This window comes from Myotis nattereri (genome assembly GCF_964212035.1).
Source record: "Myotis nattereri genome assembly, chromosome: 1".
Taxonomy (NCBI): Eukaryota; Metazoa; Chordata; class Mammalia; order Chiroptera; family Vespertilionidae; genus Myotis; species Myotis nattereri.
Window position 1 is genome coordinate 89,943,117 of NC_138075.1, and position 27,712 is coordinate 89,970,828.

The 27,712-nt window shown below is 33.6% G+C and overlaps 1 protein-coding gene across 4 annotated transcripts in view; it reads right to left on the reverse strand.

Annotated features, from left to right (window-relative positions):
- The window catches only part of RALGAPA1 (Ral GTPase activating protein catalytic subunit alpha 1), a 273,082-nt gene that overhangs the window by 152,245 nt on the left and 93,125 nt on the right, over positions 1-27,712 (reverse strand). The window contains exons 17-22 of one of the 4 annotated variants that reach the window (XM_081090071.1): positions 22,779-22,919; positions 13,006-13,173; positions 9,745-9,869; positions 8,162-8,378; positions 6,882-7,058; positions 942-1,094 (exon numbers count right to left, since the gene is read on the reverse strand). In XM_081090071.1, coding sequence (XP_080946197.1) covers positions 942-1,094; positions 6,882-7,058; positions 8,162-8,378; positions 9,745-9,869; positions 13,006-13,173; positions 22,779-22,919 — 981 coding nt within the window. Of the gene's footprint in view, positions 1-941; positions 1,095-6,881; positions 7,059-8,161; positions 8,379-9,744; positions 9,870-11,631; positions 13,174-22,778; positions 22,920-27,712 lie in introns of all 4 variants that reach the window. The other 3 variants (XM_081090069.1, XM_081090070.1, XM_081090072.1) reach the window with 3 other exon arrangements.

Genomic DNA, 27,712 nt, shown 5'->3' on the forward strand with positions numbered 1-27,712 from the left:
GTTTAAAACTTATTCCAAATGCCAGGAAGAAAACTGAAAACAAAAAATTGTAGGCCAAAGGAGGAAAGAAAAGGTTAGAAACAACGCACAACCAGAAACAGGGCTATGTAATTCCAAGTTAATTGCATGCTAAGAGAATGAGTACCTTAAAAAAAAAGGGGGGGGGGGCGCAGAAGTTATATGGCTTAAAATTTCTTCCTTTGGTCAGAGAACAAATCTGTTGCATTATCAATGAAACTGGTATTCTGTATTATTTATTGTAAATATCTCAACAACTATGTCCTTGACCAAAGTTTTTAGCATATGTATTCGCAAAATGACTTATCCTGATGCTTATTACATTAAGTAGGACTTAGCAAAAATAACTTTTGTTTTTAAATTTATAGTTTCTAAGGTTTCCTACTTACTTTTTAACATTTACTTAAAAATAAAATACTTCATTTGGATTGCCTACTTTTTAATTAAATTTAGTTGATATACTTGAAGAATCAAGTTCAATGAAAAATAATTGATTTGATCAACTGTTTTTGCTGAAAGCCTGATTAGCAAATGACAATTCTATTTTCTCCTGTGAGTCAGCAGGTTCTTCAGATACAACATTAAGAATAATGATGCCAAATTATGTCTTTCCTGTTTTAGAAAATGAATGGCACTATATCAATGATAATATAACACACAAAATTAATGTAATCACTAATGCTAGAACTGTAATCAACTATAAAATCACAAATAACAAAAATCAGAATATAAATATTATTCTTTAAGAGTAAGAAAAAATGTTATAGTAACAAATTTCCAAGATTAGAAAACCCCAATGACAGAATAATACATAATAAATATGTATATAATACATAATCAAATTTAAGATGCCTTATTTTAAGATCTCTTAACACTAATGCCCTGAAAGGAGAAATGGCAAATATCTAATTTCCAAATATTGCCTAGGTCATCTGGCGTCTGAAGAACAGAGTGGTGAAGTTTCTCATCAAGCTGCAGATCTTTCTGTTCCATATGTTCTATATTCAATGTAGAAGGAGAAGGTGTTTGTGACCTGGATCCCAGAGCTGAATGAACTGGAGAAGCACTTTCTGAACCTGTAGATATAATTTCATAAAATTAGCATAAAGAAGATATTCAATACCCTCTAAGATGTAATGCTTAAGCCCCAATAAAATAGAAATTAAAAATATCAAGATAAAAAAGGTTATAAATTAGCCAAAGAGGTAAAATTAAAATATTATACAAAACTTTGTATCTAGTGATCTCATCTTATGTCTACCATGGAACTAGTATGGAATCAGAATTGGACATACCAGCTAATAGAAGCCATCAATGAAGGCAAGAATATCTACTCCCATTCCTGGTCCAGCTATAGAGATTCTGGTACCCAGTGCTATTCAATTTCATTTAATTCAATCTTGGGGCAATTAGATTTATTTTATGATTATTTCTTCGTATATTTTTTATTGATTTCAGAGAGGAAGGGAAAGGGGGAAAGAGAAAAACCAATGATGAGAGAGAATCATTGAACGGCTGGCTCTTGCATGCCCCCTACTGGGGATTGATCCTGCAACCCGGGCATGTGCCCTGACAGGGAATCGAACCCTGACCTCCTGATTCATAGGTGGACACTCAACCACTGAGTTGCTGATCAGGCTCTTGGGGCAATTGAAGAAGAACTTGCTCCTTAGGCTATATATACCACTATGGCTGCTAGCCTGAATTACAGTGGTCCCTGGTGGTCCTAGTCTTTAGTCTCCCTCTAACCCCTACCCCTTCTTCCTAATCTGTTCTCCATAAGGCAAAAAAAAAACCACCCAAAAAACAAAAAAAGAAACAAACAAAAAAAACCAACCCAATATAAAAAACCCTAAAAACGAATCTAATCATGTCATTCTCTTATTTAAAATCCTTCTATGGCTCTTTAGGGGACTCAGCATAAGCCCAAACTTCTTAGTGTGGTTTTCCAGTCTTTCTGTAACTTTCCTACCATCCTACTCTCCCTCTAATACAGTGATTTTCAACCTTTTACATCTCATGGCACACATTAGTTAATTACTAAAATTCTGTGGCACACCAAAAAAATATTTTTTGCTGATCTAACAAAAAAAAAGGTATAATTTTAATTGATTCACACTGAACAGCTATTGTTGTGTTGGCTGTTGTGATTTTTTAAAAATTTGACAATCTAAGGGAAAAGAGGTAGGTCAGTGCCCCTGACTATAAAGTAAACTACTGCACGTTTTAAAATTCTTGCAGCATACTGGTTGAAAATTGCTGCTCGACTACTTTTAAGTTCTAGCCATAGAAAGTAAACTGGTATTTATCAGAATGCATCATACCTCTGGCCTTTTTCACATGTTTTCCTTTACATGGAGCCCTAACTCTCTTCTTTTAGGCCTGGTTGACTTCTATTTATTTTTCAAGTCTCAGCTTAAACACTACTTTCTAAGAAGTCTAATCCTGACTTGATCTGACCAGTGTGAATAAGGATTCGCTGCTATAACGCCTTGTATCTCCCCATTATATATCACTTATCACAATGACTTGAAACTGCCTGTTTAGTTTTAAATATACTCTGTAAGAATAGGGACTGTATCTATGTTATATACTATAGTATTGCCAGTGTCTACTACAGTGTCTGGCACATAGCAGGCATTCTTCTTATTTTATTTTAAATTATATATAATGCAAATTAATATCATATTGAATAACTGGTGGTGGATGTAGTGGAGTACTGCGAGTACCAAGCAAGTAGTTAAAATATTAGGTCTTTTCATTTTATTTTTAAGCTTCTTTCTAGCAGAGGCCCTAGCCTGGTAACTCAGTTGGGTAGAGAGTCATCCCGATACACCAAGGTTGCTGGTTCATCCCTGGTCAGCAATCAAACACTGAATGCATTACTAAGTAAAACAACAAACTGATGTTTTATTCTCTCTCTTTCAAAAAATCAATAAAAAAAACTTTCTAGTAGAGAAATATCAATATTCTATACTCAATAATCATAAAACTCTCCGATTGTTACCTCTTTCCATACACTAAAGCAAAAAGCACATAAATGAAATACATGTGTATTATTTTATTTCCACAAATGTGTCATTTCATATTATTTATATAATCTACACTAATAAAAGAGAAAAATGGTAATTGGCATACGGCGCTACCCTTTTCATTGGCTAATCAGGGCTATATGCAAATTAACTGCCAACTGAGATGGCAGTTAACTGCCAACAAAGATGGCGGCTAATTTGCATATGTATGCACAATGCAGGGAGGCGAAAGGGAAAGCAGAAAGAAGCCCCTGCCACTGACAGTGATCGGAAACCCAGCGGGGAGCTAAGAGGTGGGGGGCAGGGCAAAGGCCCCCCAGCCATGATCGGAGAATCAGGCGCCTTTGCCGCCCTGGCCAGTGACAGCAGGAAGTAGGGATGGACCCAGCGATGGAAGCTGGGCACGGTCGAAGCTGGCAGTCCTGGGAGCTAGGGGTCCCTTGCCTGGGCCTAAAGCGGAGCCCACGATCACAGGGCCGCTGCAGCTGCGGGTCCCCGCTGCCCGAGCCGGACGCCTCAGCCAGAGGCGTCCTGCAGGGGCAGGGGCACAGTCCGCGCAATCGCGGCGCCCCCCGCTGCCACTGCAGGTCCCCGCTGCCCGGGCCGGACACCTAGGCCAGAGGCGTTAGGCCTGGGCAGGGGCGGAGCCTGCAACCGCAGGGAGCTGGGGATCCCCTGCCCAGGCCTGACACCTCTGCCGGAGGCCTCAGGCCTGGTCAAGGGGCCGATCTGGTGATTGGTGATCGGAGGGTGATGAGGGTCAACTCCTCTGGCCGAGGCATCAGGCCTGGGCGGGGGGCTGGGGGTCCCCTGGGCCCCTGGGCCCTGGGCCAGAGGCATCAGGCCTGGGTGGGCGGCGGAGCCGGGGATTGGAGGGATATGATGGTCCCCTTGCCCAGGCCTGGGCAAGGGGCAGAGCCAGCAATCGAAGGGGTCTGGGGGTCCCCTGCCCAGGCCTGACGCCTGGGCCAGAGGCATCAGGCCTGGGCTGGGGGCAGAACCAGTGATGGGGGGAAATGAGGGTCCCCTGCCCAGGCCTGACACCTCTGTCAGAGGCGTCAGGCCTGGGAAAGGGGCTGATCCTGCGATTGGAGGGTGAGAGGGGGCAGGCTAGGCTGAGGGACACTCCCCCCACCACACACACACCCAGTGCAAGAATTTCGTGCACCGGGCCCCTAGTTTTTAAATATAACACAGTAAGTCCCTTAAAAAGTACATATGGAGATATGAATGCCTTATTTAATGATAACCATATGGATTAATCTAGGTTAAATTATGATACACAGTATGTGCTAAGTTTCCTGTCCTTCATTTGGAATTTGGTGTAAATTAATATGATACAAAATCATGTTAAAGGGCAGCTACAGAAACTTAAGGATACTATACCTTCATACAAACACAAACTGCTGAGGGCACAATGAAAAAAATCTCCTTAACAGTTATCAAAAAATTTAAGTATGTGACAAAAACAATCATTAGCTTCGCAGTCAAAAGCAAAAGAGATTTTTTTGCTTTGTTATAAATATGTACAGTATATCCAAGGATAACATTAAATATTATTTACATTTTTTTATTCTTACCCAAAGATATTTTTAAATTGATTTTTAGAGAGAGAGAGAGAAAAACTTGGTTGTAAGAGAGAAACATCGAACAGTTGCCTCCTATAGCCACCCAGATTGGGGATTGAACCCACAACCTAGGTATGTGCTCTGACTGGTAATCGAACCTGGTTCAACCAACCAAGCCATCCGGTCAGGACTAAAATATTAATTTTTTTTTAAAATAAAGATATTGCTATAAATATAGCCATGCCCACAAAACAAGCTATTTAGTTTTTGTTTTTATGACCTATATGAGATTTTATTTTGTAGTTCAAAAAAAGTTATAGGAAAACAGAAGGGTATTTCAGGACTACTAACATTCTTTGATAGAATACAGCTATTCTTAAAGTTAACAGTGTGGTAACACATGCAAATTTCACCTTCAGAAAATACTGTGTTGAATTGTTTGTATATTGAGTATATGAAGTTGTATTCTTCGCTGAATTTTATGTCTTCTAAACAAATTAATCCAAGAACTGGGTTAGTTTTTTAGACAAACACCCCTGGCACTATTAATAATGACCCCTTTAAGATTAGAATACCTAATAAAACTTCCTAGTAGAGTCCTAGAAGCAGTCACTATGTATAGCAAACGTACGTTACATAAATATTAAAAATTCTTAGAAATTGAATTAGCCCGAAATCATTGTGAGGCAAAGGCCTAAAATAAGTTATCTATACATATCAAGTTTTATTTTCAGAGCTTTGTGTGAAACTTTATTTTTGGTAACTAAAAAGAAGTAAGAAAAAGTGGGATTATACTTCTTTTACATATTATAATCTTTTGAAGATACAATAGTCTGATAAATAGCTTAAAGAAAACTAGAATATGGCTTATATGGTAAACATCTCTAGTTCACTCATCAGAGCAAGATGTTTAGAAAGTTTTCTTACCTTCAAAAAAGTAACTCGCCTCCAGATTAAGACAGAGGCACATATGGTGGGATTCTGAGTCACAAGCTGGGATGGTTATCAGGAGATCTCTAAACTACTGAGCAAACTTCTCGGGCATTTTATTATTTCTACTTTGAAATTCCAATCTTTTCAAGGTTCAATAATCTCTCTACACTGTCCAAAAATTTAGTTTTGATAATATTAAAATGTGTGTCACAGTAAAATCTAAAATCTTACTTTTTTTTCACACATTTTAAGTGTATAATTATATAAAATTGGCAACTGTATATAGTCCTGTATTCAACACAATAAAAATATATAACAGATCATCACCATTAAAAGCTTTCTTATGCCTATTTCCAGTTGATCCCCTTCCCTAACCAAGTTATCACTGATCTGCTTTGTCACTACAATTTTGTCTTTTCTAGAATTTCCTATAGATGGGAATAATAAAGTATGGTATGTAGGCTTTTGTATTTGACTTCTCTCATTTAGCATGTTTTTGAGAGTTATGGTTTTCATATATTAACATTTAATTCCTTTTTCTTGAGTACAATTCCACTGAATATTCAACGAATGAATACATAACATGAAAAGTTGCTGAATATAATTATTTACTGTATAAACACAGAATATTAGTATATTGAAAAATAAGCTCAATAGCCAGTACGCTTTACATTTTTTATAATACTTGCCAAAGAAATTTATAAAAATCTAGACTGATTCTGAAAGACAATGAAAAAGGTAGAGTGCAGTAATTCTTAATTTTGGTTTGTTTGTTATCTATTTAAAAATTGCTGCAGAAAATGCTCTAATGTCAACATACACAAAATTTCACATACAATACTAGGAGTTCACAGAATCCCCTGAAGCTTATGCATGTGGATTCTAGGTCAAAAAATTCTCATTTATTTTTTTCTCCATTATTACATAAAGGTGAGTGAAAAAATAATACTTAGCCCTAGCTGGTTTGGTCAGTGAATAGAGTGTCAGCCTGCGGACCAGAGGGTCCTGGGTTCGATTCCGGTCAAGGGTACATACCTTGATTGCAGGTTCCTCCCCGGCCCCGGCCCTGGTCAGAACGGGTGCACAAGGCAACCAATTGATGTGTTTCTCTCACATCGATGTTTCTGTCTTTCCCTCTCTCTTCTACTCTCCCTAAAAAAAATCAATGGAAAAATATCCTCGGGTGAGGATTATAAACAACAACAAAATAATAATAATACTTAAATAGTTGTAAGTAATACTTAAAATCTATCAAAATTAAATTCTAAACAGGTTCTTTGGTGGATTTAAAAAATGCATTTAAGAAATACATTCCCTTGAATAACTTTACCAGTAACCGTTGCAACTTCAGCAGAGAAAGCTTGTTGATTAAGGCTGCTTGTTTCAGAATCTATGTGAAGTGTGGTTAGACTAGCCACTTCTTGCTCTTCAGTACTCTGATGGTGACCAGAACCTGAATCCACATCAGCAGATGATGCAATCCCAGTATCAGCTCCAAAGCCAAAATCTATAGGAAAAAGAAATGCTAGTACATAGAAGTCCCAATCACAAAACAAAAATATCTACAAGAGACACAGCTACTTCAGCAAAATAATTAAACTTTAACATTCTCCCTAAATCTACTGTATTTATATACCACTTACACAAGTGTAAATAATGTTAATACTTGGAAGTTTACAATTAGAAAAAATTTTTAAAAGTTCTCATAGATAATTATTAACAAACAACAATGATAAAAGACAGCCAGACATATATCATCACTATTCTTACCCATGTTTCTGATAGTTAGTAATACACTTACTGCTCTTAAAGTACTTTATAATCTTTAGTGTGTGTGTGTGTGTGTGTGTGTATGCATATATATATACACACACACATATATATAGTAAAAATAACACATATGTGGATGATAAAAATCATTTTTCTTTTAAATCATATTTCCAGTCTGAGGTAAGAGCAGTATATATCCATAAGGGTGGCAAACATGTAATTTTCCAATGTATCTCCCAGCTCTTCACAAACTTGGTTCCCAAGGTTTTGACTTTCTTTTTTAAAATTTTGGTGCCTTTCACTGACTGCCAAGTGTAATACAGAATTACAGTAGAAAAGATATATGGTAGTGATATAATACCAAATAATATCACTGATGTCATTTTAATATGAATTATTCAAGAAACATTCTGAATAGTGTAGCAATAAACATAACTATACTGAACATACTGAAACACTGAACATAATTAGGTTCCCAAATATGAGTATATAAAATAGTAAGAACTCATAATCATGACTATCTGACCTTTATTCTAATAAAGTCCATACTAATTTTTTTTCCTTTCTACATTTTTAGTCTTTAAATCATTCATTTTATAAAAGGACAGTATATTTTGTCTTTTAAAATGTCTTTAGTCTGCCAAAATAAAGTGGCCCCAACTTGAAAATGATTCCCTAAAAATTCCTTTGGAATTTCACTGAAAAATGAAATAAAAATATGTAGAAATCCCCTACGTAATATTAGAGAGGAAGGTGATGGTCATGTGATTCATAAGTCAATCTCGAACAGAAAACAATCAACAAAAAAATAATAATGCTGAAATAGAAAAAGATACTTGCTGTCAAATTTTCGTCCATCATATTGGAAAGCACTGAAAGAATCCGAATGACTATCTGAGCTGATAAGATCACTGCTCCCTGCACTGGCAGGAGAAGTCCATTCTGAGGGTACACCTGGGTCATCAATAGGGCGCATTTGGTTCTGCTTGTTCAGAATCTCAGGGAGGTCTTTGGGAATTTCGAGGCTGCCTGGACTACTTCCTCTTCTTGTCATAGTCTAAAAATTTAAGAAACATTTACCATTTTAAAAAAGTTCTTAAATTCTCACTAAACATCTGAAATCTTTCATTCCTGACACAATTATCACAATAAATGTTGTGAATTAGGGCCTGAAGCAGGAGGGGAAAAACATACTAATGGTACAATCTATATTAACTGTATGGAGCTGGGAGCTGGAACCTGAAACTATTAGTCCACCTAAAGCAAAGACCCAAATATCAGATGGTGCTGGGCCTAATACTCTTAAGCCTCAAAAGGATCCATAAAGTAAATGTAAGTTAAGAGAGTAGAAAGAGGAAAATATTCAAATGGAAAAAGAAGCAATAAGAGATAGTGAAAGGAGGAAAGAATGCCACTCTACAATGATGTCATTCTATAATGATGCTATAAAGATGTTATTCTATAATGATCCTATAATTTTTTCCCCCACTCAAAAAAAAAAAAAAATAAGGGTGGGAAATGTAATGGTCCTGCAGACTTTCATTAAAGACAAGTTGAGTTGGTGAAAGAGGGTATAAGGGGTATAAATGGTGATGAAATAAATTAATTAGTTAAAAAGTAAAGTTGAAACCCAAATGGAATATGGCCATTCTTTTTGTTGTTGTTAAATTTCACCTAAGGATATTTTTTCCACTGATTTTTAGAGAAAGTAGAAGGGAGGAGGAGGGAGAGAAACACTGATATGAGAGAGACAAATCGACTGAACCGAGGGGCCTGGGATTGAGCCTGCAACTAAGGTACATGCCCCTGACCAAAATCGAACCTGGGACCCTTCAGTCCACAGGCCAGCACTCTATCCACTGAGCCAAACCAGCCAGGCCTGGACTATGACCATTCTAAAAGGCAATTCCACATATATTTATCTTTCCTTAACAATTAAGCATTATTAGAGATAAAATTGCTTCTATTTTCATTTTGCCATAATTCTAATACTCAAAACAAAGGTAACTTTTAAATCTATTTCAAAGTTATCTGCAATGACTGAGAAATGTATGCTATTAATGTTATGGGAGTTTGGCCAGAAGACCTCGACTGTTATCTCTTCTGCTAAGGGCTGGCAACAGGCATCAGGGTAACCTATGAGCAAATAGAGGGGGGATTAAGAAGGCAGTAGTTTATAGTTAAGTAGTTGAGCAAACACCTGTCCTACTCTGGTCAAAACTATATGCCTGCTTGTTTTAGTTTTTGAATAAAGTATGAGAATATAATTTAAAATGTTTAATTAAAAAGGGTTAAATTTGGGGGAAGGCTGTTTTGAATAAAAATTTCCACATATTATATATATAGATGAACACAGTTATACATCTTTTAGTTTCTCTACCTTCCTCTCTAAAACCAGATAAATAAAATAAAGTCATACTTACTGAGGCATTACCACTTCGAAGTCGTTCTGCTATAAACTCATCCATCAGATCAGGAACATTAGCATTGCTGCTGCCACTATCACTATTAAGAGGAGGCAGTTTTGGGCTCATGTCCTCTTTATTGACTAAAAATAAATAAATAACTATATATAGTGAGGAAAGACTTAACCGCATTTTCTAAATTTGAAACAAACAAGAACAACTCAAAACAAATTACCTATGCCATATCAATTATTTGCCAAACATGCATTTATAAATAATTTCTCTCCCTTTAGATTTAATTTTAAGAATTAGTAAATTGATATTTACTTTAACTAAGCAGATGTTAGTCAATCTTCAGTATAACCTTAAATAGCAAGAAAGCTTATAGATAAGCACTAGTTGGAGTTAGGTTAATATTGATTATAAAGAAACTGGTATATTTATCTTTCTTTCTGCCTCTATACTTCTATTTAGTCAATTTATAATTCCCCTTTTTTCCCAAAAGAATATTTGCAATAAATATATCCCTTGAATCTATGCAAATCTCAATGGGACATAAATACATTTAAATTTAGGTATTTATAAATAAAAATTCTACAATTTTGACATGTTCTATTCACTACAAAATCTAATTTTATTGCTTTAATAAAAGGTATTTTCACAAAGGTTTTTCTGTAAAAAGAAAAGCCCAAAATAGTTTTCTTGATATTTTTTATCATCTTGATTTTTTAATGTCTACATTCTGATAACATTACCAAGAAAGTGTTAAACTTGGGAATTTAAATTACAGAAAATAAGACATTTCACTATTATGCCATTAAAAAGTTGATTTCTCTTCAATTAAAAGAAAAAAAGCACTTGTTATATTCCTAATTAACTACAAAGCATTTCAGGTTAAGAAAATACACTGAACAGGAGCTAATTGTGAAATACCATTATCTTTATAGTAATGGCCAGGCTTTGCTAAGCTGTCAAATACTGCCCTCAAGTGGCATTAATGGCTCAATGCAAGTTGCATTCATTGTTAATCATGCTAACAAAACCATGTTAAACAAATAAAATCAAAACCTACCTTACTGCTGAAAGTTAATTTTCTATATATGTAAAGTTATTTTAAATTTGAATCAAGACAAAATAGTTATTACAATCTCGCTTTTTTAAATCTGTCCATAGAGGTTCCATATTTAAATCATGATTGGTTATCATGAAACCTTTATGCACATCTAAAATCTCAGAAAAGAGAAAGTAACAATAAGTGTTTCAAGGACATAATTTGCATTCTATACAAATGAATGCAAAACTAAATAGTCTATAGCTTGTTTGGAAATCACTTAAATAAGTAATAACTATATACTTTTAGATTTAAGAAATAATGTCCTCTTCAATTACAGTTAACTAAAAATGTTGGTGCTGATTGTAGGACCTTGATTTCCATAATGTTACAAATGTCAAAGTAACATTCTACCAAGAAAAAAATATAATCAGTAAAAATAAATGAACTCCATGATATAGCTAGTGCCCTTTTAAATATAAACTATAGGGGTGAAAGTATTCTAGCTCTTCAGAAAACTTAATTTCAAGGCTCATGTAGTAAACACTCAGAAAAAAAATATTTTATTTAGATAACCTTTGAAAGGTTATTGAAATTTTCCTATATCTTCCTTTTTCTTATCTTGTTCAGCAGCAAAGAGGTTTAACTAAATGCCTTATAAGGGAAATTAGTAATTTAAATAAACATTTTATGCTGGGAAAAATATAGCTGGGAAAAGGCGCATGCATAACCAAACAGAGAGAAAGCAGTGACCATCCCAAAGCTTTTTGATTGCTTATAGCTTGCTTCAGTTGCATTAAGCCAAACTGGTGCTGTCTTTCTCCTTTTGCGCTCTGCACATTGTTAGTGCTCACCTGCAGCTTTCCTTCCAAAATAGCCCATTACATGACTGTACAGATCCCTCAGTGGAGCCTCTGGTGGCATTCTGTTCTGCCTCTGTGGGGAAACATTTGCCTTCGGCTTTGAAAGAGCATGTACAACAGTTTTATAAACGCCACCCAGGGAGCCCTGCGGTAGTCCTGTATCATGACTTGATGATCTAAGAGTACTACGACTACCTAGCTGATTACTTGCAATTCCTTCCTTTTGTAATATGGTGGGAATTTCTGTAGACTCCTTAATTGTTTTACTACTTACTGATGTTGTACCAATTGTATCTAGAGGTCTGTACACACCAGGTTTTACTAACTCAGAAACACTATTTGAGCTGGTATGGGGGGCGTTACTGGTGTTGCTACTGCTACTACTACTGAAGCCACTGAGCTTCCGCAGTCTCATCTTCCATGGGGCCTCTTTGTTTTCCATAGGATTATAAAACTGAACTGACTCAGTAGATGGTCTAAAAGTAACATGAACACTAGTTCGTTTTTTAGTAGCAATTTTCATGATTTTGGCTCTATGAGTTACTGTTTCAGACAAGCTCCTTTTGGTTGGAGAAAGCTTGCTAGTGTTTGTAACATGAGGCATTCTACGGTTAACAGGTGCTTTTAGTGTGCTTTTCTTGGCATGCATAACATGAGGGACAGTTTTGTTTTCATTAATTTGCATATCTATAACCTTTTCAACTAGTGTTATATCTACACAAGCATCTAATTCTGTGGCTGCTTGTCGATATAGATATTTCCTCTTTTCTTTATCACAAGGGCTACCTGAACTAGGTTCCGATGACTGCTTATCACTGTTTAGTTGCTTAGATTTTTCAGAAGTCTTTGTTCTCATAAAACTATCTAATTGGTTAGATGAAATGTTATTCATGAAGACAGATGAGTTTTGTTCTTTTTGAAACTGTATGTTTACAGGAGTCCCAACAAAAGAGGAGATATTTTCTAATTTATTTTCTTGATCTAAGTATTCTAATTTATCTAAGGATGACCTTTCATCCCTATTTACTGCAATAATCACTTCCTGAGAAGCTGCATCTTTACCTAACTCATTTTTACTGTGATTTTCCTGGTTTTCCTTAAAATATTCTTTCAGGGAGGAAAGAAGATCGTCATCTCCTTCAAGGTCAATGTACTGGATTTGTTCAAAAGCTGAATCTGCGAGTTCTACTGGATCTATTAAGTGACAAAGATGGTCATATATGCTATCACCAACTTCCAGAGAAGACTCTCTACTATGAGTGTCAGTGATGTGGCTTTCAGTGGATCTAGTTATTGAAGAAGCCTCTGTGGAACTCTGCAAGCTTGGCGCATGACGGGACGAACTGTCAACGACAGGAACTGCACCTTTGGCTCGTTCAACAGTGAATGGTTCCAAGATGTCAGAAGTGCTGCTACTTCGAGGCAGTGGCTGTTCCTCATTCAATGCACCAAAAACTTCATTCCCAGTGTCTTCACTTTGTGAAAAATGTCTGACTCGAGTTGGGCGGGGAAGTATTTGAGTATCATCAATATCTGTAAAAAAGAAATATTACATAGAGTAGAATGATATGAATATGAAAAACAAGTATTACTTTCGACCATACCCTAGTCATATGCTTAAAAATAAAAAAATTCTGAGATTTTTGTAAGCTCAATGAAAGAAAATCTATTAAAACTACAAATCCGTTTTTAAATAATGATGGGCACAAGCCAATACAGCAGTGTCAATGAATTAGAAAACTACCAGAATATATTTTAAAATGTTAACATGCATAGAAAGAGACAGTAAGGTGATGAAACATTTGGAAGTGCAGTTAAAGATAGAGCTGTGCCAATAAATCAAGCAATTCAAACTGCTGTTCAGTTTTTCCTACTTAAGTTCCAAGCAGAAAAACTAGATCTTAACATAGAAAGCTGATCTAAATATACCATTGTAAAGTCTTATAGGGCCTCACAAATTCCCATTTTCTTCCTTATCAGGCAAGAGTCATCATCTTTTCTGCAAATCTTGCCTGTTTGATCATACATTACAAATGAAAATCTCTACCCTCCTCCTGAACTTCTCTTTGTCAGTAAACAATTTGTTCTATTAAGTATTTTATTTAATTTTATTATAGCATTAACATCTATTCATCCCTATCAAATAAAATCAATACATTGTTTTAAAAAAACCTAATTTTTAAATTTCTGACTAAAACACCATTGAATCCACTAGGAAGAAACCTCCTCTGCCTATCACTAGCCCTTTCCATCAAACAACCATCAAACCTTAAAAACTATATGTTTTCTTACATCTTTTTAAAAATCACAGATTTTTTAATAAAAGTGGACATTACAGACTGTCTACTTTAACTCTCTCACTGAGGAAATCGAGGCTTAAAGAAGTGAAACTACTTTCTCAAATTTATAATCATAGTTTGAGAAGCAGGCTTAATGTTCCATGTTATTACATTGTTTTTGCTGCCTGAATTGCTAAGTATATGGTAAAGGCTCAAAAATATTTATGAAATCAGAAATAACAAAATGATATACTATTTAACTATACAGATATATACAAATTAGAAATATCAGAAGTAAAATACATCTTTGAATTTACCATGGCCTTTACATTACCTAGAAATAACTAAAATATTTTTTTTGCAGAAGAAGCCAGCAAAATACAATGAAAATAAGGACAAAGTCAAAAAGTCAGATGTTGCTACTCTTTAGGTTTGCAACACAAAGGTAATAAGTAACAGGACAATAACTGAACAATCAAAATGAGAATTCAGAAGCAGAGTAAGACAGATCTTGTCCACGATCACATAGTAATTTACTGATGGTGCTGTCTAGAATTAGGCTTTCTTACTTTAGACTCTGAGACCAGTTTTCTCATTTTTAAAATGGAGATAGCAATTCAAAATATTTTCAGGATTCATGCTATGGATGAAAGGAGACTAGTCTTCCTGCGATTTCATTCACATCATCCTCTTTGTATGATGTCCAAAAGGAGCCACCTTATACCAAATTCAGGTCAACAGAAATCTGTATTATGCCAAGATTCCACTATATTTCTGAAAATATACATTTATACTCCCTACATAGGTCAAATTTTACAAAGTTAAATTTCTTTTATTATTAAGTTGAGAATATAATACTAAAATGATGCCGGCTTTCTTCTTCGTGACCCCCCACCCCGCCAGAAATTCTTCTAAATGAGAAGTAAAACATCTAAGAATCTTCACGTTTATGCATATATACTTATTATTTATTATTGCAGCAGATAACTAATGCATATTTGTGCATCCAGATGAATATAAATATTTTGGTTATATCTCTCATGATGATCATAAGAATCTCTGTGCAGAGGACAGAGATTATGTTCAACGTGCATAAACATTCTTTATTTTTTCTTGCACAAAATATTCTCATAGGACTCAGCAAAGTTTATGGCAAATACTATATAACTTTTCTACAAAAATCCTTAAGAATTACGTAGTTGAAAATTTATCAGCTCCATATTCAAAATCAAGATCATAGCCTTATTAAAATCTAATGTTATGAGACTAGCAAATAAATGAACTTCAGAAAAAAAGGAGTTTTTTTAGTTTCTTTTATTGATATCTCATTCTAAAGAAGCTTGTAAAGATTACTATAAAGTTCTGATTTTAGAAATTTCTTCCCAAACCCAGTCTCCCCCTTGCATGTTAGAAAATTTAACCATTTATTTTAGCCTAAGTTTTTTCCTAAACTTTTGTAACCACATATGAATATCCAAAACTTTTATGCAAGTTTGAGAGCTTTTTAAAAAAATATTTTTCTATCAATAATACAGTGTTAAACAATTTAAATTTAAACAAAAAACTTTATGAAAGTTTCAAGCTTTAAATACAGTTCTTACAGCAGCATATGACAATACTAATTGTATAAAATCAAAGAAAATAATTGCTAACAGGAAGCCAATGTCAGCACTTGCATAATTGACTCTAATAAGCCTTAAATTGAAAGAAACACAGTAAAACCTTGATATAATGAACAAATTCTGGTGAGGGGTTGTCTGTTAAAGCTGGAAGTCCGTTATATAAAAGTAGGTTTTCCGAATGCATATGTTAAAAATTTGACAAATTAGTGAGTTTAACTTTTTTACTTATGTAGACACATTTATGTAATTAAAATTAAGTATGTATGAAAGTTTAATTTCACAGAAAACTGTTCTATATGTATTACAGTAATTTTAAATTCATACTGAATAGGTCTAATAAATGTGTGCATTCAACCAGTCACCACAAGTAAACAAATGCACACAGCTGGGGTGTGGCTTAGCGCATGTCGGAACATGAGCCAGCACGCCATAAACTGCTACAGAAAGTCATGCCACGCGCCAACAGAACCAATTACTGGGTGTGATCATGTGCTAATCATTCAAACACTGTTTACAAGTAGTGACTCTTGTATTTAAATATGTAAACTATAGTTGTAGATATATAATATTTATGTTGGCAAAAGTTACAGTGTTTTTTCCAACATATGGCCTAGTCACTATAATTTGTTAGAAGTAACAGTGAAAAACAAAAAAAACAACCTTGTTGATTTAATTATAAGCAAATCTTGGGTAAAAGCATTTTAAGATTAACAAGGTGTTAATTTTATGTATGGACTGTTAAGTTTTGTCCATTAAATCTGAAGTCTGTGAAATTGAAGTCCACAAAATCAAGGGTTTATTGAATAATTAAACTTCAAGGAGAAAAAGCCAAATAATAGCTAAACCATATATAGTCTTTCCTACACTCTACGCATTATTCTAAGAATCTTATATATATTAACTCATTTGATTCTCATAACAACTCTGTGAAGTAGGTGTTATTATCCCCATTTTATAGACAAAAAAGCTGTTTAAGTGATTTACTTTAGGTTACACAGAAAGTGGAAAGTTGAGATTAGAAGGCAAATATTAGTGCATGTCTTTATACTCTTGAATAATATTTATATATGTATGAAATAATTCTTTAATTTTTTAAGTTGGAAAAATTATATTATTAAAGCAGCACAGTGAGTTATCTCCATAAAGATAAAAATCATAGAAGTCAAAACTTAGTCAAATACAATATTTTTAAATTGTACAGAAGAAAACAATTGACAGTTTGTATTAGATTGCTAAAAATAATGATGGCATCAGGTTAAAATAAAAATGGCCTTCACAATAATCTAATTATAGTGCTTATATTTTACCTTAAAAAATAACAGCCTCTAAATTAAATTAATTTAACCTAAAGTGTTAGTAAGCACTAAATGAGCAAAACATGAAAAAAGTTTTTTTAATAAACTAAAAAATACTAATACTTTTGAACACTGAGAAAATGGTTCCTACAAAATACTGGAAATGTCAGTTTTATCTCTGGATATCCTTAAAATGTTTAGCATTCAAGTTTTCTGAATTAAAAAGTAATTTTTTTTACAATATCCTGCTTCAGAAAAAAAAACCTTTGCTATTTCAAAAGATAAGCTGTAAATTAAAACATAATGTGCAAAATAAATAACTCCTTACACTATAATTTTTATTAATATAATAATATCCCCATTGCTTAAAATAGCTCATCACTGAGTAGGAGCTCAATAAAATTTTAATAATTTCTAAAACAAGGTACAGAATCAAGTGCCAAAATCCCTTTTACCAAAGTTAAATTCTATTATCAGTCAATCATAATAGCTACCAGTAATAATACATATTTTTATAGCTCCTAAATTCATTAATATCATTTACATTTTACTGAAATTGATGCCACTCTGAAGCTCAATATTTTTTTCTGGAACTGCCTAAAGGAAATGACAATGTCCTTTATGTAATTTTTGCCTATTTGGGCAATAATGGTAATGTACCTTCAAGGTAAGCAAAAACTATAGAGCATTCTGTTTATAATTTTACTAACAAAGGCTAGTAAAAAACTCTACATCTTTTTAAGCCTAGATGTTCAGTTTGTAGGTAATTCAAAGCAGTTAACTACATCACTGAAATCATGAAATGACTTAAAAACAGCAAACCACATTTAATTAATTTTCATTTTAGACCACATAAACTTAAACCACTAAACTATCTTTTGTTCTTTTATCCTAATAATTTTTTCCTTGACTCTTAAATTTTGGAAACAGGCAAATAACTACTGATCACCTTTTATGATAAGAAAAGTATACTGTTTAATTTGTTTATAAACATGTTATATAATGTCATGTTTAAGTTAGCTTCAGATTTTTCCTTGAGATGTACTTTAAAAAAAATCAGCACAAAAGTTTTCAGCAAAAAATTTCTAACTTAGAATTATGCTTAAACCAGCAGATTATAGGCAGTAAAGCTGTGAAATATTACTACCACATTTTGATGATAAGAAGAAAGAAGTTCTTTGATTGTATAAAGAAGGGCCTACTTGTTTGATCAGAGATGAAAAATTCTCTTCCTGATCAGGCAGAATTTAGGAACAGGATGGGGTGTGAGAGATACCATCTTCTTTCTCCTAATACTCAGAAAATAGAAACAGAAAGATCAAAATATTTTGGTCTACAGAACTCAATTCAAATAGTGAAGCATTGTTAATAGCATTAGCAGTCTATATTATAGACAGACTACTAGACTCTGGGGTTAATAGCAACAAATATGGCAAACAAATTAGCAGCTTTGAAAACTTATTGAAAGAAAGTAGGTCTGCAAACTATTTCAGGGTGAGAAACCCACAGTGCTTGATTAGAAAGTAATAATAGTTGCAAAAGTATAAACAAAGTCAGTTGTACACAACATGCTTATGTTCTTTTACATCCCTTCTTTCATTAAAGTATTATTTTTGACAGTAAAAGCTAATTTGAATAATTATTGAGATTTCTGGCTTCTCTCTGTTTATCAGGAAAATTAAAGACTGTTAGGCTGGGCTAACAAACATGTAGAAGTAGAAATTAGTACAGAGAAAGACCAGGGAGCGTGCTTGCCAAAACACCAGTTTAATTTACAGAACTTTAAAAAATGATGCCGGATGCTTGTGCAATGTCCAACATATAATATCAAAACCTCAGGCAGGAGCCTGGAAAAAAATACTTTTCAGCATCAGATGTTAAGAATTACGGTCATTGACACAGTGCCAATGCCCTTGAACTAGTCTCCAGAGCTAAAGAAACTCTTCAAGGATATTCAGCTACTCAACTAGTTTAGTCTGTAGAAAGCTATACAAACACATAGCATCACACTGACAATGCAGGCAGAATGGACATCTTAACCAATATTTGGAGGAAAAGAAGAAGAGGAGAAAAAAAGGTTGGACTAAATTAGGGTATTTTGAAAATTGGTGATTGGTTTTTTAAATCTTAGTATGTTAAAAAATAAAGAAGGGAATTAAAAGAGTTTCTTTTTACCCCCATAAGAAACCAAGAATATCAGGTAAATATTATTCTGGAAAATTCTACTTCTAACCAAAAGCCAGAGTGATTATCTATGAGTAGTTTCGCTGTTGTGTGTGTGTGTGTGTGTGTGTGTGTGTGTGTGTGTGTGTGTGTGTGTGAAGTTGTTACAGACATCTCAGCTCTCTTAGATGAGGAGCCCAGGATTTGAGTTCAATTAAATATAGTCTGATAAAATACAGAATTGTGAAAAACATTTTTTTCTTTATGTGCTAGTTCACTTTCCTTATTATTTTTCTCTGTACATTAAACTATTTTAAAGTAAAATTTATTCAAACCTTGGAAGAAAATAGTTTAGTTGAGGATCTAAGACTGTGATTTCCTTTAAATTTAGCACTGTTAATACAATTTCATTTTCTTCTCTCTCTCTCTCTCTCTCTCTCTCTCTCTCTCTCTCTCTCTCTCTCTCTCTCCCTTCTTCCCTCCCTCCCTCCCTCCCTCCCTCCCCCTCAATACACCTAATAAGTTTAATATTAAATAAGTTTGAGAAATACTGAATTAAACAATTTCTTAATAGGACTTCTGGGGGCCTTTAATGTATTGATGTACACTATAAATCTTTAACCCTTTTTACGCCTATTAACATCTCCTTGAAAAGGTTTTCAATTTACACATCAGTTTCGAAAATGCTGGATTCATTCACAAGTCAATTCTCAGGAAAGGAGAATTTTTGCTGCTACTTTTTGTTCCTTACTTCTTTTAAGTCCTAAGAGAAAAATGATTTTTACTCAAAGTCTAGTTATGTTTTTATACTTTATATATATATATATATATATATATACACACACAAAAAAAAATGGAGGAAATTGTGTTTCAAGTTATCAATAAAAAAACACTGGTTTAGCCGAAACCGGTTTGGCTCAGTGGATAGAGCGTCAGCCTGCGGACTGAAAGGTCCCAGGTTCAATTCCGGTCAAGGGCATGTACTTGGGTTGCGGGCACATCCCCAGTAGGAGATGTGCAGGAGGCAGCTGATCGATGTTTCTCTCTCATCGATGTTTCTAACTCTCTATCTCTCTTCCTTCCTCTCTATAAAAAATCAATAAAATATATTTTAAAAAAAAACACACTGGTTTGGAGTGTTTACTTTCTCATATAATCCATATTTCCTAAAATTAACATTATTTTCATAATCAGATATAAAATTTATTTTGATTTTGTAAATAGTGTCTCACTATTATATAAATCTTTAAAACTACCATAGGAGGAATTTTTTCCCAAATGGAGGAAATGAAAACAACAAATAAAGCATCCATTTAGAAAATTCCTTTCAAACATTCTACGTAAAACACCCCCACATCAAATTATTAAAAGGTAATTTTTCTGAATTATGTATTGACAGCAAAGCAAGAATTCTGAAACAGGAATTGATCCTGGTGAAGAAACAACTTTAGAATATTTTAAAGGAAACAACCTCATCTTTATTTGAGCATTTTAATATTTTAGCACTTAGCATGCATATTTTCCAAAATATTACTTAAGTTGCAGACAATAAACTTTGTAAAGCCCTTAAGACTTTGAAAAAAATAAGTCTTCCTGACAGTTTTAAGATGGTAGTAGAATATTTAATCCAAGCAAACATTTAAGAATTAATGGTCAAACCTCATTTTATTTTTCTAAGATGGTAGTAGAATATTTAATCCAAGCAAACATTTAAGAATGGTCAAAACTCATTTTATTTGTCTAAACACATCAAAAGTGGTTTGCATTAAATGCTTTAACTGTATTTAAACAAAGCTTGAAGGAAAAAATATATCTAAGAGAAGTTTACAACAAATTGGGAGTATTTTTTATTTGTATCTAATTTAGTTAAAAGAACAGAAACATTGTTTTATTTGCCATTTGGATAAATATTATAATCTGATATAAGCAACCAAAACCAGGGCTACTTATATAAGAAGGTATAGTGCTTCCATGGAGCACTGAAAAGACAAAATATCCTAATTCTTTATTTGGAGGTAAGTATCAAATGTAACAAAAATATGTGTTATTAAAATTCATAGTATTCCATTTATTTATTTCCAATCTTACTACTTTCTGTACTAATAGCTTAATTAATTCAGGTAGCCTAATTTTATTGGTATAAAATACATTCATTTGTCATCAAATACTTATTGAGCATCCAGATTTAGATCTAAGGTCAAATTTTCTATTTTATTATTGTCAACAATAAAACTGCACAACTGTATCATAAAATTCATTATTTCTAATTAATTATATTTTGGGTTCAAAAATAATATTGAATACCTCTCAAAAATGTCATAAAGAATATATTCAAGTAACCTTCCCAATCAAGATATCCTGAAATAGAAAACACAAATATATTACATCTGATAATTGACTATTTTACTTTCTCATTTTAGAAAAAGCCAATACAAAAAAATTTTTTAAGTGAATACTAAGTTTTTTCATTGACAGTATTTCCAAAGAATACCAAACACAAGAATGTCTGTGTGTCTACATGTTATCTAACTCTTGGTTTTGAGAGAAATCTCTGATCTTAATAGTTTTAGAGATTGTGGAAGGGACTTCACCTGAAATCTTAATAAAAATGCACCTTCCCTCACATAAGCCTAGTCATTAGGAACTGAAAGGGAGATAGGTTGTTTTAAAAAAAAAAAAAAACCAAAACAAAATCAGCAACCTCACTGTAAGTGGCAATGTACTCCTAAGAAGAGAGATAGCAAAGTACCAAGAATGTACAGATAACTTTCTTTGAACTAGCACATTTTGCATAGTAACTACATTCAACACAGCCTTGCTTCTTTCTAAAAGACAAGACATTATATGATTTTATTCATTGAAAACTTATTTTTAAAAGAAAAAACTTATCTACGGTGATAAAAATTAAAGTGGTTGTGCATGTGCATGCGCTAGTACATTGGAAGGGTACTGATTTAGTGTTACTAAGAAATTATAGGGGGAATGGAAACTTTCAGTATTTTGTTTCTGGTGATGGTTAACAGACGTGTGTACAATTCTCAAAACTCATTAATGTGAACCAGGATCTATACATTTTATTATATATTAATTAAACCTTATTAAAGAGACCATACCAGTAACTGGGGCTCAAGAACATGAGGTAGAATTGAAAAGTTGAGCGGGTTTTAAGGCTCCTTAGAAATTGAGGCTTCACAGAATGGTTTCTTTGTTTGGTTTTAAAATGAGTGAGTTCCTAGAATTCAATATATTATTATAAGCTAATATAAATACAAAGATTTGTTATAAAACAACTTTTAGATTATGTACTTTTCCTGATATTAACTCGCCTTGCTTACTTCCATTACTATAGATGACAGAGACTGCAATATTCAAGATATACCATAGTGCTAGTAAAACAATGGAAAATTAAAAGTCAAGGCTCTGACTGCTATCTTCCAAGTAATCTTTTGTGAAACATTATAATGACATAAATATATACTATTACATCTTTTAACCATCTAAAAGGAAAAATCAAAAAATAAACAGAAAAAAATTGGCCATTTACAACCAAAAAACTAGACATTGGCACAGCACTAAACTTAGCACTTCCAGAATGAACTGCAAGGATAGCATAAGAGTTCAAATAACTCAAAATGTTGATTTCTCAACCACTTTCCCAGTTTCCCACACCTCCCCCAAAGAAATTAACTTTGAAGAGTTTATTTGATTAAGCAAAATTTGAAAGCAGAAGGATTAAAAAGTGAAAAAGGTGGTGCAGAAATTAGCAGAGGTGGCACTACCTGAAAGCTCATCAGAAAGGGGAGTGAGAACAATATCAGGCAAGAAGGGTTTGGAAGTATGGATCAGAACAGGAGCACTTTTAGCACTGCGTATATAGGCCGATGGCAGAGCACATTCACCAATGGATCGGCTTCTCATGGCTTTAAAAAAAGGAAAAGAAAGAAGTGGGAAAGGAAAAAAGAAGAGTGACTATAATGAAAGGCTTGTGTCACAGAAAAAGCAGCAACAGAGAAAACTAAAAGATACAAAGGAAGGAAATTTTAAATTAAAACATTTCAGCACAGCAAATATTGGCAAGCTGTAAGAAAAGAAATCAGAGAACACATATGACCTTTCAAATGTAAATATTTTGGTGTAAAGCAGGAAAATGCTTTTTATTATTAGCAGTTACAATGGTATAGCATTAAAAAACAGCAGACACTTTAATACGCCCTATGTTCTCAAAACCAAGGGTTGATAAGTTCACTGAATGGAAACATCGAAAAGAACAGTATTATTAGTTCAAATAAATTTTTGGTACCATATTTGGGCCTTTCTTTGAGCCATCTGAAGCAATTCTGAGCCATTCTTCTTAATAAAGCTTAATTTCAAGAAAAATAATCCCTGCTTTCATACACTTCCCTAATAAACTGTCAAGGACATTCACAGATTTTTTTTTTTTTTAAGAAAATTGTATGTAATTCATAATCTGAAGAATTGAATCTTATGGTTAGTATTTGTTTCTGGTAAGAAAATACTTAATCAAATCAGTATCTCTTATTTACATGAAAGTTAATACAATTTTATTTATTCTTGCAATCTTTATTGTTGAAAGTATTATATGTGTCCCCTTTTTCCCCACTGACCTCTTCTAGCTTGCCCACGCCCCCATCCCCACAATTTAAAAAATTTAAATAGAAAAACATTTACAGAAAATAGAATTTGTAATCAGCATGAAGAATCAATTACCAAGGAAAGTAGACAGTTTGTGCTTATTCAGACTCTTAAGCATAGTATATAAAAACTTAGCACTGCCCAGCTGGTGTGCTTCAGTGGTTGAGCGTCCACCCACTAACCAGGAGGTCACCAATTCAATACCCGGTCAGCACACACACTTGGGTGTTGGGCTCGTCCCCAGTAGGGCGTGTGCAGAAGGCAGCTAATCTATGTTTCTCTCTCGTTGTTTCTAATCTCTCTCCCTTCCTCTCGCTCTAAAAATCAATAAAAACAAATTTAAAAAAAAAACAAAACTTAAAAACTGGATTACTTTTTAAAAATTGCATTTGTAGCTGTATGTCTTGAAAGGAGTGTCACAAGTTCACAAGACTAAAGGCAAATTTTATTATATTTAAAACTAAATTAATAATTAAGTTTAGCTCAGCCGGCATGGCTTAGTGGTTAAGCATCAGCCTATGAACCAGGAAGTCATGGTTCGATTCCTGGTCAGGACACATGCCCAGGTTGTAGGTTCAATCCCCAATGTGAGAGGTGAAGGAGGCAGCTGATCAATGATTCTCTCTCATCATTGATGTTTCTGTCTTTCCCTCTCCCTTCCTCTCTGAAATCAGTAAACATATATTAAAAAAGAATAGCTTTTAATAATTAAGTTTATACTTCCCAAACATTTTTTAACGTGACTACTAGTTTAGAAATTTTTTAATAAGTAGTTATGTGTATTGTTGTGTATAGAGGACTTTTAAAAAACAATATTGCATAATATACAGTGAAATCGTGTCATTGGTAAAAAACATTTGGTTCACTGATACCTAAATTCCTTAGCCTATCACACAGGCCTTTGCAACTAGCTGCCAATAAAAACTGAAACTTCATCTCCAACTCTTCTCCCATCCTGCTGTCACACAGAATTTTCACACTGTTCCCAGAAAATTTCATGCTTTCACAACAGCATGGCTTTGTGATTTCATGGCTTTGTACTTGGTCTTTTCTTCCTGAGACACCCCTTCATACTCAAAATGGCATTTCATCTGTGAATCTTTTCTCACTCTCCCACATAATTAACTTATTAGCAATAAAGCAATGAACAAAACAAACAAGAACTCCTGCTTTTACAAAGCTTACAATCTATTTTTAGTGGATTGTATGTTTCCTGTGTCGGCCTCCCACCTTTTCAAATGTAAAAACTATATCCTCTTATCTTTATATCTCTACAGTCAGACTCATATGAACTTAATAAATGTTTACTGAGTGAATACGTGTATTTGAGCAGCCCAACATAATCATTTCAAAAAACAAAAGTTTCAGTTGTGAACATATAGAGAAAACCAGAAAAATTATTAACCAAAAACTAAAGGTATGTCAGAGTTTATAACTGAAAAAGAATGATAGATTTTTCAAAAAAATTTTATTTATGTTGGCAAAATAAATAATTCCTGAAGAGCAGTTTTTAGATAAATTTATGTACAGCAAAACATGGAAGGTAGAAATATATTAAGGCAATGGCAACAATTTTTCTTCAGTGTATGCCTTGTGTTAAATATAAGTGTATTTTAAAATGGAACATATATACAAAACGTTGGAATCTGGCTTTACTCATATTTTCCTGCTAGCTTCTTGTTTTTGTGAAAGTGACCAATAATTTTATAATCCAATCTGAAATAACTGTTCTGTTGATTTCAAGATAATCACTCAGTAAAACTTGTTACAGCAAAGACACACACAAGGCACAACTTGAAGTGCTGCTTGTTAACATATACCGCCTACAATTATAATCAGATGTGATTTGCAGAGATAATTCTTTTAAAACTAAACGGAATCAAATTTTTGATTACACAAATGAATTATAATATGTTTTTTTCTATTTTTTCCCTTGGGTTAGATAATTCCTTCTGTTCCTCTTTTCCACCACCAATTTGAAGAGATGGGGCATTTCCCTTAGAATTTCTTCCATAATTGCAGTGGTATGTCAGTGTTATGACCTGGGATGAATTCTTCAAATACCGACCACTACGTTTGTTACTATACTACAGGTCTTTATGCATACCTGGAAATCTGGCAAGTGCCTCACAACCATGCAACTCCCACTATAGAAAATTAGAATAAATTAACTACTGGCATTTTTGCAGTGATCAATGATTCTCTCCCATCATTGATGTTTCTATCTCTCCCTCTCCCTTCCTCTCTGAAATCAATAAAACTGTATTTAAAAAAAAAAGTAAAAACACATTTTCAAAACTACAAGCATGCCAATTTTTAAAGGATTCTTATCTTCACTTCACGCTTCTAAAAATAATAAATAAGAAAAATAGATCCACTCTAATAAATTCATTTTGGACCACACTATCAAAAACTGTAACCTTCACTCCAGAGTTCCCATGCAGCATAAGAACGTAGACAACAAATGTGAAGGATCACTAAAAGCATACAAACATATAAAATAAACAGGAGGAAGACAACTCTGGCCTTTTCTCACTTCAAAAATGTAACACATATTTCTCACTAATTTGAAATTAAGTTCACAATATGTATACATGTGTGTTCACTGGAAGAAATAGACCTACCTATAAGTCCTCAAATTTAGGCCCAAATCTATAATAAACATAAACTAAGAGGAAAATTTGAAAACAGAAGCAGTGATATATTTATTCCAAATGTTGAATACCAGGTTCTAAGTCATAACTGCAAACATTTAAAATTGCTTCTCATGAATATATTCTATATTAAGTCCTAAATTCACTGTACCTCCTTTTAATATTTGCTGGCATAGCAAAACCTTAAAAAATTTAATTACATTTTAAACTCAATATGAATAACAGAAAATTTCTTATTAAGGCCATCCTGAGAAATCTGGGGGCTAGAGGATTATGGAATGTTTAATATTTTTTTAAATGAAGACAAGTTGTCTTTAAGTGAAAAATAAATCCTCTTAGCATTATTCCAATCTGAAAACTCTAGGAAGCAATCAATAAAATAAGAGTTTGGATATAACAAAGTTACTATGTTATAAATTTCACCAGAGACTACACTAGTGCCCTCATGAAATATAAGGACATCAAGTGCATAGATTAGTTTAGGCTACAAGTATAAACAAAGCTGCTTAAAGTTAAATTAGTCTTTTAAAGTTATATATTTTATCACCCTATCAGGTAAGTCAGTCGTGAGAAAAAACATAATACTTTTTTAAAAAATACAGTTTTTATTGATTTTCAGAGAGAGTGGGAGAAGGAAAGAGAAAGAAACATTTATCCGCTGCCTCCTGCACGCCCCATACAGGGAATGCAGGCCACAAACTGGAAATGTTGTGCCCTCACTGGAAATTGAACAAGCAACCTTTAGGTGCACAGGGCAACACTCAACTGAGCTACATTGGCTAAGGCAAAATATGATACTTTTAACAAGAGGAATTTAGGTTTGTTATTTAAAGGACTATTGCATAAAAGAGAAATGTAAAGTATATTCCCAATGTGATTTATTTCTCCCAATTCAAGTCATACAATTATGAAATAGAGTATGATAGACTTTTAAAAATAAAATTTTCAAAGGCAAATCTGTGATTATTTCAAATGTCTAAATCACTTTCTGTTCCTAATGAATATCATATATTTTTTAAATTAATTGGGGTTTACAGAAAAACTGAGTGGCAAGTACAAAGAGTTCTAATATATTCTCTTCTCACCAGCACCAGGTACCCCAAATATTAACATCCTGCATTAATCAGCAAGGAATATTTGCTACAACTGTTGAGCCAAAACTGATAGCTTATACCAGGGATCACTCTTTGTGTTGTGCATTCTATGGGTTTTAGACAAATTTATGACACATACACACCATTACAGTATCATACAGAATAATTTCACTGCTCTAAAAACATTCTATGCTCCCCACCTATTCAGCCCTCCTCCTTGCCCTGCAATACTGCCTTACCCCATAACCAGTAACCATTTTATAATCTCCTTAGTTTTCCGTCTTTCAGAATGTTATATAGTTGAAACCATAG